Source organism: Trachurus trachurus (assembly GCF_905171665.1).
Source record: "Trachurus trachurus genome assembly, chromosome: 4".
Classification (NCBI taxonomy): domain Eukaryota; kingdom Metazoa; phylum Chordata; class Actinopteri; order Carangiformes; family Carangidae; genus Trachurus; species Trachurus trachurus.
In genome coordinates this window covers 26,361,168-26,373,496 of record NC_139898.1, presented here as the reverse complement: position 1 = coordinate 26,373,496, position 12,329 = coordinate 26,361,168, and the positions used below count along the sequence as shown (strand labels likewise).

Genomic DNA, 12,329 nt, shown 5'->3' with positions numbered 1-12,329 from the left:
TAATATTGGCATCATCTAGTGGAAAGCTATGTACTTTATATAGGTAATTTTCTGCTGGATTGTCTCAGCAGTGTTATTTGTTATCACAATAATGTCAATACAATATCAAATATATTTAAAGTGTGTCCGTTCTGCAGCCACATTCCTGCTGATGGGTCTCAGCGGTGCAGGAGGAAACAATAGGAACCTCCCTGAAGAGAACATCAGTTTTGTCCTCTGTTCTGTTCATTCACTAGAACAGTATATAGAGACCAGATGTGTTCGTGTTCTTGGCTGAGCCATCCAGCCGTGTTTCTAGAAATGGCCAGAGCTTTAACAATCCCATCCACACCACAGGGGAGCCACAATCTGCTCTGCCATCTTCCCCAGCTTTCTCTGTTGTTTACAGGCCCTTATGTTTTTAGTTTAGCTTGTGTATTCGCAAAAAATAAAAAACATCCGTGAACATTTGTTTATTACAAGTTAGACATAAAAACAAATGAAATGGAAACAGCATTTGTTGGGTATGCACATTGTGGAGGGATGCAGTCCTTTTTAGATATCCTGTTTTTATTACATAACTGATTTTCACTGATTAACCTTTGACCCTGTCTTTGGCACCTTTTTCTTGCTACCCTCCCATCCATGTGTCACACACTGCATGTGTTTTAACATTGGCCGTGTTTAATCTCCTAATGTGGACCGACAGAAATACCCTGCAGCCATTTGTTGTTCTGTGGTAAGGAGTTTCCAGTGTGTCGTAAGACCCACAAACTATCCCTCCCTTCTTTCTTTTATCCTGTCCTGCAGGAAGTGCCGGCATGTACTGCCGCGTATTTGTGGGATCATGTGAAATGATTTGAGCCCACCAGACTGTTTCAGGAGGGCAGGCCTGTTGGAAGCAAGCCCTCCAGTAAGGACCTGTAAATGTCACATCACTGCAGAGAAAGCTTCCATTGGCTTGGGGAGTGGGTGTCTACCTGGGCGGTTCTCGGTCGACTTGTGCTTTTAGCAAAAACAAACAATGGCCCAGTGATCTTCAGTGTGTCAGGGCTTTGACATGTGGCGGGGACGCTGCCAGTTGCTGCCTATATCCAAAATATATGATGCCTTGCATTTTGGCGATGACAGCCTAAGCTGGGTGGTTCTGGATTGGTCGAGTCGAGAGGTAACCCGTGTCTCCCAAGAATCCTGTTAACTATTTAGTGATTTATTACCGTCCCTAATGCATGACAGGACTACTTAGAGACAAGACTGGACTGATGTCATCTCGTACAAAGAGCTAAGGGAGGGGTAAGACAGAGGATTCATGCGCCCGTGAGTGATGCTGTTGATCCTCGGCAAAGTCAGTTTCCATCTCTGGAGACGAACACCAAGCGGGATCGTCACTTTTGCCAAGCCATGACTCAAATCTCTATCAATCCTTAAAAGATTTTCAGCCATCAACATGCCACAGGCAGCTGGAAATAAAAAGCTGCAGTTTAAGAGGCCTTTTCTTTTTCTTTTTTTGTGCTACCAAGCATCTGAAAGCTTGATTGCACCCACAATAAGTCTGATTTCACATCATTTACTTAGCATGCTGCAGTTGCCGTATCTTCTCATCACCTCTTTGTCTTCCTTTGTCCATCACTTTTATCTGAAATAGGTACCATGAGCTGGACATTCAGAAGAGCCTGAGGGACAACCTCAGCTACAAGACACTGATCGAGTTTCCTGTGCTGCATGTTGTACTGCGAGAACATTGGAGGGAATATCCATTAAAAGGACCAGGTAAACAAACCCATATCTAATTTTCTAATTTTTTCCTCCTAGATATTATTCATTATTATCTTTCTTAAAGGGATAGTTCAACATTTTGGCAAATTGGCCCACTGCCATAATCCCTGTAGCCTTAGGAGTTGGTTTGTTACCTTTAATTGTTGGTATCGAGGTAAATTCATGCAAAACCGCTGATGTGCGCTCCCGTCGGGGGCAATTTTTCAACAAGCAGTCTCTGCATTTACCTCGTTTTGGAGTTGTTGGATTGTGTATTTGATGAGGGAAACCAAGAAATCCCATGAGCCTCCGTAGCGTAGCTCTGAGCAGCTCGCAGCTCTGCTCCGCCGCTCTAAAATTTGGCTTGCACCGACAATTAAAGGTAACAAACCTACTGCTATGATTATAGGGATTATGGCAATGGGCCAATTTGCCAAAATGTTGAACTATCCCTTTAAGTATTTGATGTTGACAATTTGCAGTTTTTTTCTTTCCTCTGTACTTTCCACTTTGCTGTATTAAGACTCCAAATTCCCCAACTGTAAGACTAATAAAGGCAAATCATCTTCTTCATAACTTTTGCACCAACACTCACCCACTGCTGCTTTATTAACAAATATTCATGTTTTCATCTCCATATTCTGCTCAACGTGTCCCTTTCCATGTTTCTCCTCTGCTCTCTGTATCTAAACAATCACGTGGATCAACTGTATGATGTGAATCACACTTCTGCACAGCTCCACAACAGTCCACTAACCCTCTCCACTTATATTGGCGCCGATTCCAGCAGCATTGTATCATGTCCTGGTTTCTCCAGCTGAGACTCTAAGAGTCCCTGTTCCTGTATTTTTCACTATGGCAACACGCTACCCCAACGGAAATGAGTGTGCTCTGCACAGCATCATGCACACCAAGTTAACCTCAGCAGCGAGCATTTCCAGAGAGAGGATCAAACATGGCTTACTGCTGAACAGTGACCTCAGGAGTTGTGAAATGACATCAGATGAAACAGCAGGATGTCAGCCTGCGTCTTCTCTCACCTGTTTGTCAGTCACATGTTTATATACAGTTTGTTTGTTTCTGCTCAGATGTGGCCAAACACTGTGTATCTCAGTAGGGTGAGTCTGGTCACAAAAGACCACACTAACCCAGTATCATTAGGCTGTCAGAGGAGGGAGGCTGAATGACGAATAGGGTAATTTTAGTACGTGTGTGTACGTGTGTGTGTGCATGCGTGTGTTTTCAGTGATAAGGCTCCGGTGCCACACTGTTTTGCTATAATGTTAGCCACAGAAACATCCTGATAATTGCACATGCCATAGCCTGGGAAGCTTGGCAGGAAGCGATAACAAGCAATAGGACACAGCGGCAGCGGCATATTCAGTGAGGATAAAGCAATGTTGAGCGGCACGCAGCTGCTCACTGCTCTCTGGCTTCAGCTGCACTCAGCCAGTCAAGGCTGACAGTACTTACGGCCTCATTGACCCTCAGCCATCAGTGCTGTGATAACAGTTTTATCTTGCTATTGTTTGGGTCAGATTGTTAAATGACCTTTTAATGTCACGTTCCCAAGTGTAGCTGTTCCTTAGTAGAGTTAAGAGAAGGTTAGCCTCATTAATACAATTCAAAACACAGCCACTACAGTATGTGTTCACGGCATTTGATCTGGGCAATATTTCTCTTTAAGAGTAAGCAGTGAGGTGCCAGTGCTGTTGGTGCCAAACAAACTTAATATCTAGTCAGCAGGGCCCCTTTATGTTGATGTTTGTGAGAGAGTTCAGAAGAGGGTGAGAGTGACCAATGGTGGAAGAAGCTGAACCACAGTGAGGTTGGCTTCTTAGGAGTGCAAACTTGACGTGTCAGTCATATTTAAAGGTGAGAGACATACAGATTAAGTGTTTCCTTGAATATAGATGAGGGCACACTGTAAACCAATAGTGAGAAACCCTGCGCTAGATACACAAGATTTATTGACAGACCTTATACAACACAAATGAATCAGAGTTTGAAATCCGTTCTAGTGCTGTGAAAAGTTTAATAGCATCAGTTCATCAACATCGGACTAAAGCAGCTCTATATTTTTTATTTACGGTGAGTTGAGCACCTCCATCTGGAACTGCACCTCTTCAGTTATATATGTGATGCGGTCCTGTAAGTAATGATCTCTGCCAAAGCCTCGGTGGTTAATTGGAGACGAGTGTAGAGGTTTAATTGCGTCTCACATTTCAGCGCGAAGAAGAAAATGTGAATTACATCAGTCGTTCATGTTATATCCTCAGCTGGACAATGTTTTTTAGGCTATAGTGAAAATGTGGCGGCCAAACTGTCTGACGTTTAAATTGAATTTCAAGGAGATGCGTTCATGCACGTCATTACAAGCGTTTCATGATTCACCAGACTGTGGGGACATCGTATTGTGGTGTAATTGCTTATAATTCACTATTATCATTTATCCTGCTGCCTGTCTTTCATACAGTACACGTCCACCCTACTTCATTGCATAACTAACTGCTTGGCTTCGTGCCGCATGCTGGAAGCCATGGAGCTTAAACATGGCGTCATTATTCCCAAACTATCAGCACTGACCCTTCACTTTCTCAACATTTCTGCTCAAGCATGACCTCCGCCGTGCCTAACCATCACCATGGAAATGATCACTCTGATCGACCGTGTGTATGTTTGAACATGTAAGAATTTCTCTGTTGTGTCAGCCGTGTTTAATCATGTTGTACACAAATGGGGTCATATTGTTTCAGCTGAGCCTGCGTCAGCCCGGAGTAGTGTTGCAACAAAGAACGGAGGGGTGGACCGGGAGAGGGAGGATCTGACCCAAGTTACACCATCCCTGCAAGGGTCCCGCACCACAGGCGGAACCAACATCTGGACGGAAACCCCAGAGACCAGCCCTGAAACTGAACCACCACAGGAGAAAAGGGCCAAGAGAGAATCAGCAGAGAAAGAGTTAGAAGAGGGAGAGATTTCAGACAGTAGTGAAGAGGATACAGAAGATGAGGAGGGAGAAGCTGAAGAAAATACTCCACATGATAATGACTGCGGTGATGCCAAGGGCCCTGCTAATGACTCGCAGGTGATGGAGGATGAACTAGGAGCCAGGGTGGACGATAATGTCAATGGTGGCATTAATAAAGACAGTGACCGCGGCAGGGATCAGTGTGTAAATGAGGACATCACTGGTCCCTCTGATGATAATTCAGCTGCCACGGCGAGCGCCGAGGTCAGCGCGACTAAAGAGGATGCTCTGAAATAGTCGAGGCCTGTTCGCAACCATCACTGTCGAGATGAGAATGAATCAGCTGAAGCTGCTGACAGCTGTGGATGGGAATGATAATACCCAGATGTTCAGGATGACATGAGTGAGGAGGCAGGCGTGTCTGACAGGAAGTCATCGCTCTTACGACTGAATACAGTGTGTCCAGTTTATTAAATGTATCATTGTGAATACAAAGTATAATTTTATTGTTAATCATTTAAGTTCAACTGTCTTGAAAATACTTTCTTAAATAAAGACTTTTTCTTTAGGAAATCTTTGTCTGGGGATTTGTTTTTACATTGTTGGACATTGGTGGAGGATGCTGAGATGAGTATCACACCAAGCAAAAGGACAATATCAAAGCTCACACTCTCTGCTTTGAAACTGCTGAAGATCTATTTATTTGCTGTTCTGGTGCTTTCAATCGTCTTTGTCCAGCTACATCCATTCATAAAGATCTTATGGTGTGATTGAAACCACCTCCAGTCCGTACAATAAATTGCTGTCAACTCCTGTTCCCATGGGGATCCCTAAAGTGCTTAGAAAGAAGGAAATGATTCACTGACTACTGGGAGAACTGCTGCTTATAAAAACCATGTAATGTGATTGAATGCTTCAGAGCTAACAAATGACCTTGAGGTGAGATCTTTTTTTAATTTAAAATTTCATTTTTATTTTTTTTAATCAAAAAAAAGAGAAGTCTCAACGCATTATTCTTAGAAGTGCATGTCTATGTGTTGGACGCTCATGAGGTAATGTGTCCCTTTGTTGACTATTTGTTTTAATTAAAGGTCCCAGGGAAACCAGACCCCTCTGTCAGCATCAGTACGACCGTTAGTCTCGTTTTTCCATCGGCTAGTAAAAATTAAAAGTTGTTGACGTGCTCATTTTTCCCTGACACCTCTGGGGTGTCTCCCTGTGTGAATGTTTTTACGCATGTGGCGCTTTTACACGCCGTCATCTTACCTAATGCTAGTTTATTACGACAACAGAGCACCAGTAATAACTGACAGTACGGCCCATTGGAGGGGCCTGTGTTTATAGATGTGTTTTTATAACCCCTGCTCACCTCTTTTGGATGTTAACCCCTACGGACGGGGCCGTCTTTGATGTCTGGACTGTGATGACGCATTTTCCACCCTACTGCAGTCGGGGGCAATGATCTCACATCTGACTGCGCATCCCTCTCTCAGGGAGGACGCACTCATTTGTTAAATGTTAAAATTTTGCCTAACACTTTAGACCATGCTCATTTAATATTTAACTGCACCTCATTGAAAAAACATTAGCAGGCGGATACCACTTTTTTTTATTCTTAATTAAGTTTTTTACTGAATAGCTTAACATTATGCATCTATTTGCCTAAAACTAGATGAGAAGATTAATACCAGTCCAGAAAATATAAAGCTACAACCAAGCGACAGTGGGCTCAGCTTAGCTTAGCATTAAGACTGGAAAGAGGAGAATGGCAAGCCTGGTTCTTGTATAACTATGCAAGAAGGCAAAAAGGCCTTTAACTCAATGTGCCAAATCATTCCTTTAAAAATACCAAGGGGGTATGGTGCCATATGGAACCATAGCAACACTGCTGCCATGGCTCTCTCTCTTTTTTTCTTCATCTGGGAGTGACTGCTGTGCTAATATTCACTACTTGTAAAGTCTTCCAGTTGGGATTCAAACCTGTGATCTAGTATCAAAGACAAAGTCCTTTTATATGTGGTGTCTTTTGAGCAGACTAACACGGTGTTATGAAACTGATGCAACATCAGCAAGTAGATGAAAGTATGAAGTAGTAACCTCTGGTCTCTACACATCTGTTCCTTTTTTTTTTAGTCATGGCTCCGCCTGTGTTTCATTACCACCCATTTTATTTTAGCAGTTCTCTTAATTTTCTATCTCAATAAAGTTACTCTATGTGACCACACAAAAGCTGTGCTTTTGTTTCTGTTTGCTGTTAAAAGTAAATCTGAGCTGTTTTTAGTATGTGGAGTTCACAGGCATTGGAAATTATGCCTCCATTTTGACTAAATTGCCCTTTGAAATGTCTGAAGTTGGTTTGCACTTAATTAGTCTTGATTTGGTGGGCAGGGCTCAATTGTGCTGCGTGCAGAGCTGGTTTTTATGAGACCGGCTTCAGGACACGGCTCTGCTGTGGTGGCCTTATCCAGAGCTCTGTGTCAGGAACGGCAGGTACTGAAGCACAAAACCATGTTTCCAGAGCCTGATGTCGTCTATCTTCACACCACACACCGAATGGATGATATAAACCACAATAAGAATAATTTATCAAGCAGAACCTCCAAGATGGATGGAAAACATTGTCAGTGTTCAAAACCAAACACTTTTCATCTGAAACCAAGTCTACAATTTTGCATGCATATTTCACATTTTGAATTTGACGTTCGGCTGATAATTTGCTTATCTCACTGTTCCCGAACATAGAGAAGTACTTCTAAACAAGGCCATGTGTTTTTCCAAAAAAGACATGATGTTATGTGACATCTTGGAAGACTCCACCATTGTGGTTTTCGATGGGCTTTTCACTGGTGAGCTCATCGAGCTATTATAAAATCTGAGGACAGTTATTTTGTAACACTACAAGTTGCCATTGGTCAACAAAAACATGACCTTTTCAGGATGCACATGCTCTGTCTTTTCTCAGAAACACAAAGGTCGCTCGTGAGAACCCTAAATTTGAGAAAGCAGTTACGTGACCGATTTACATTTTATCAATTACTTATTGAATTATCCTTGAGGATAGATTGTGGTAGAACCCTCTAGAGCCTTGGGTTGATTGAACTCATTGTTCGTGCAGAGTAAACCAGCAGTGTTGTCACGCTGTCACCTCGGAGACAGATCCCCAGTACGATGTTTGAAGGAAGTGATTCACTTGTTCCCTTTTGTCTGTCCTGTGTCAACCTGACAGTCCAGACCCACAGAGCCTGCTGGTCGTCTGTGTTATTCTTCTATTATCAGCCTCCAGCTATCGTGGTGAAGTGGTTGTGAGAGCACCTTCCACTGTCTCACGAGACCCACCGGCCATGGTTTCTCTTCCATATTATGGTCGCTTGCTTTGTCCTGACTGACCTGAGCTCACACAACTATTTTCAAATATTGGAAATTTATAGCCTAACAAGATAAAAAGAAAGCATCACATGACCGAAAAGACATGCAACCATCAATTTAGCCTCAACTCTCATAGCCCAGCTGCCTACACTGAACAGAAACTGATTGAGACTGAGAATGAGTTGCATTTTAAACTATTATCAAAGTTTTGCCTTTTCGTCACGATGGAGGAGTAGGCGAGCAGACTGGCCTCCGATGAATGGACTATCTAAACATGATTCATTGACCTACGTTGTTGTAGGAGGGAGTGATGTTTGCCAAATCCGAGAAACTAGGTCCTGTTCCTGGGAACAGAATCTCATCTGCAAAAACCTGGTAACTACACCCCAACCTGTAGGTCGAGTCGGAGTGCAGGCCTGGTGTGTTGTGAGGCGCGTAATGGTCGGGCCTTTTACCTGAGCCTTTTGAGCCACTGACCTCAGATTATAAAGACTGGCTGCATTAAGAAGTATAGTTATAATAGGGAAAGAGAATTACATTCAGTAAAAGTTCATACATGGATATTCTGGACATGCTCAGTTCTCTTTTTGGTTGCTTTTGAGGAAAACAAATGCATCTGCTGAGGTCCGAGGGTCTGGAGCAGCTGGAATGAGCTTTGAAGTCTCAAGCTAGACACTTCTACATTTTTGACCCTCATTAAATCTGCAGATACAAGCAGTAAAATGAGATTCATCAGTGTCAGTACTCAGACATCCAGATGAAGCTCAGAGTGACAAAGTTGTGTGTTTGGATTGTAAAGATGTTTCAGGCAGGTGAACAAGGTTCCGCCTGAACTTCTCTCTGTCCAGCAGTTTTCTGCATCTGTCCTTGAGTGCGGTGAAAGAGACTTTACGTCCCACAGGACCAGAGATGTGACATTCAAAAGGCTTCATACTGAAAACATTAACACTTTTTTTATTCATCATATTCATTCTACAGTGGAGATAAAATGCCATGACATTTTTCATTGTCATGAAACACCCTGGATGTCATCATGTTGTCCTCCCTGTCTGTTCTTCCGAATCTGTTGGTTTTTATTCGAGATAGGCTGCACTGGTAAGTACATGTGCATGTGATTCTTTCCCTGCATTCATATCTGTTTTTTGCATATTTACTTAATTGCAGTATGTGACAAAGGAGGTCATCGGGCACGTTTTTACTGCACGAACTCTACAGTCATAGTTGCCACTCATTAGCTACATTTCCATGGCACAATCATACTGAGCTCACGAGATCAAAAGATGCCGAAAAAATCAGAAATTGTGTTTCAGGGGAAAGTTGGTGTCGATGTAATGACTAAGGCCTTACTAGCCCTTATCCCTTCACAAAAGTGGAATCCAGGCTGCAATTACCCAGCATGGGGGAGACAAAGGAGTCGGAAAACACATCACTCTTGTCACTTAATGTTCCATAGGAACATCAGCACAATCCTGATCCCCAGCCCCACCACTGCTCACTGAGAGTTCAAAGCACATTTTAAAATGGTAACCCAGAAAATTGTACTTTATGACATTAATTCTTGTGGTGTGTGCAGATTTAAATTATTAAATTTGATTTTGATTATCTGCGAAAGAAATTAAATATATCTCTTCTGCAATTATGTGGGCCACATTTGATGAATGCTTTAGAGCCAATTACGAGCACAGATGCAGGGTTACAAAGGGCTGTGGGACTTGGATTTGGAAACTGGTGTCCACTAGAGTTACATTTTTAATTCCGCTGCTGTCAGTCAGCTTCATTTTGAGAGTTTGTTTCAGTTGAATATCGAGACTCCACATTTTATATCAATATTAAAATACCAATAACACTTAAACTATTTTGGGAGGCAATCATATCCAAACACAGACTCTGTATCACTGAATCTCTTCAACCTTTTAAAGGCAAGTGAACGCAACAATTCAGCCTCTGATTATGTGACCTCATCAGTCTGCCCATGTCAAACAATGGCGAGAGCGTCAAATGCCAACATTAGCTCAGCTGTTGACGGTATGTGCCCCCTTGGAGATTATTCAGTCCAACATTGTGTCCACTGGGCAGAGATTCAAGACAGCCAAAGACTGAGAGCTGCCTCTCCCTCAATGCTCGGCTTGTTTGAGCAAATAATCACTGCAGTAGCCAACGGCCCTCTGGGGACAGACTGAACAGTCTGGGAGGGAATTGACTCTGATTCCCCCCTAAGCCTGCTCATCAGTTATTCTCATGTAATTGCAGATGGGGATCTGATGGGTGTGTCAGAAGACTTGAATCACTGTCACTGTGTGTGTGGGTGCGTGTGTGCTCATGTTGATTGCAGCGAGAGGGTCCCACACCCTGTTAGGATTTGGCAAACGGAGGGCGTTTACATCACTTTACTACAGCGAGAAATCTAACTTGGAATGTGCGGATAGCTCGTTTAAAATGCTGTTTGTAAGATGCCAGCTTCAGTCGCACATTTGAGTTGCAGTAAGTCTTTAAAATGTGCAGGTGTTGCCAGGTGAGTCATTCAAGATAAAAATCATATACAGGATGCTTTGTCCTCTTTTGTCCAGCAGATGGTGCTTTTTAAAACAACTAGATGCCTCAGTATCTGTATCTGTAGCTGGTGTCCAGCCTCTAACCCTCCCTGCTTCTTGCCCCTGGTTTCCCTATAACAGTGAATATTAACCTGAGGTTATAGGCAGGGGGGTTGTTAAATAGCTGACATCAGTGCTCAGCAGCTTCCAGTATGTTGTAATGGCCACTCTTGATCCTGTTAGCTTCTGGTTGTGCAGCATTACGTAGTGCTTGATGAAGCTTTAATGCTAATGTCTTTGTCATATAAACACATTTTGGGTTCGGGGAATGAGGTAGTCACTGAGTGATTTAATTGCAGGGGCGCCTGTGTGAGGCAGTTTTGTTTGCCTGTGCGTCTGAGAGCAGTAGTTTTTACAGGTTTGTGTTGTGTTGGCCGGAGTGCTGGGGTTTATTTCTCACAATATAAATGTAAACTCTGATTTCTTTCAGGCAGCTAAGGCTGAGGGGATTGTGAACCTCGCTACCGTGCTTGTGTGTACATTATGAAGGAATGCAACGGATGACCGAAAGGCCTGCTCACATAACATACGGTCGCCATTACATAACCACCTTAGCTGCATTTGTGTTAACAAGACAAATGACAGTCTGATTGCATGGCACTTTGCGAGCTATGAAGGACAGAGATGGAAATTTTCTCCTCAAGGAAGCAACAGGGGGAGAAAGAGTAAAAACAGGGCTCCCTGAAAGTGTTTTGACTGTAAATCCAGACTCGGAGGGGCAGCCACACATCTTTGTGATTAGGTAAACCTCAGAAGCCTTTCATGTGAGCAATCTGTAAAACCTCAGTGGGCACATCCTGTGTGGTATGCAGTTCAATCAAAGGCAATGTGTCCTGCTCAACCTCTTATTAAATACACTTGATTAAGACTTATTTCCAACAGCTATGTGGCAAAGTTGTGCCCAAGTGCCATGGAGATGGAGATAGACTGCTTTTTATAGTTGTTTGTGAGAAGATAAAATGCCTTTTGTGGACACAAGTGAATACTTGGGAGTGTTTGTGTATATTTGGAAAATCTTCTTAGCTAAAGTGAACATGTTGCTCTGAAATATTTTCCAACATCTGCCGCCCATCAGGATGTCTGCTTTCTGAGCCACTGCTGCATTCCTGAGCCGCTCCCTCTACCTGGATCAAAAAAGAAACCCTTCCCTGTCGTTGCCCCTGAGCTTTGCTCTCCCTACCCCAGTCCAAACTGTACTGTAGGTATTTATACCAAACCAGGTGCAAGCATCAGCCACCAGACCCTGTGTCTCCATACAAATAAACAAACAAACAAAAAAAGAAACACGTCCTCTTCTGACTTATACTTATCATGCTCTCATACATTTCCTATTGCATTGGTTTCATGTACCTCAGGGTCATAAAACGTACAGGCTTCAAGTGTATCGGACCAATCAGAGCTCAGGTAAACATGACTGATGAGTTGTCACGTGGTGTTTATATGACAGTAGCAACACACTGTTTCAGCAGCTGGAAAACTGAATTTAAAGGTTTCTATGACCACAGAAGAAAATATGTCACCCCTGTTTCCTGCCCTTCCCCTTTTTTCTCCCTCATAATAGTATTTCTTAATGCCTGTTAAAGTGAAACCTGGAAGGGACTCTTAAGCCCTCCGTGCTCCGCATGGCTGTTTACAACTCCTTAGCAGACCCCTGCAGTTTAAGAGCC

General features: G+C 43.0%; 1 protein-coding gene across 1 annotated transcript in view; it reads left to right on the top strand.

Moving 5' to 3' along the window:
* The window catches only part of znhit6 (zinc finger HIT-type containing 6), a 42,292-nt gene extending 37,126 nt beyond the window's left edge, over window positions 1-5,166 (top strand). The window contains exons 9-12 of the mRNA XM_083970904.1: window positions 790-802; window positions 1,117-1,147; window positions 1,625-1,749; window positions 4,491-5,166. Coding sequence (XP_083827030.1) covers window positions 790-802; window positions 1,117-1,147; window positions 1,625-1,749; window positions 4,491-5,002 — 681 coding nt within the window. The 3' untranslated portion in view covers window positions 5,003-5,166. The remainder of the gene's footprint in view (window positions 1-789; window positions 803-1,116; window positions 1,148-1,624; window positions 1,750-4,490) is intronic.
* The last annotated feature ends 7,163 nt before the right edge of the window (window positions 5,167-12,329 follow it).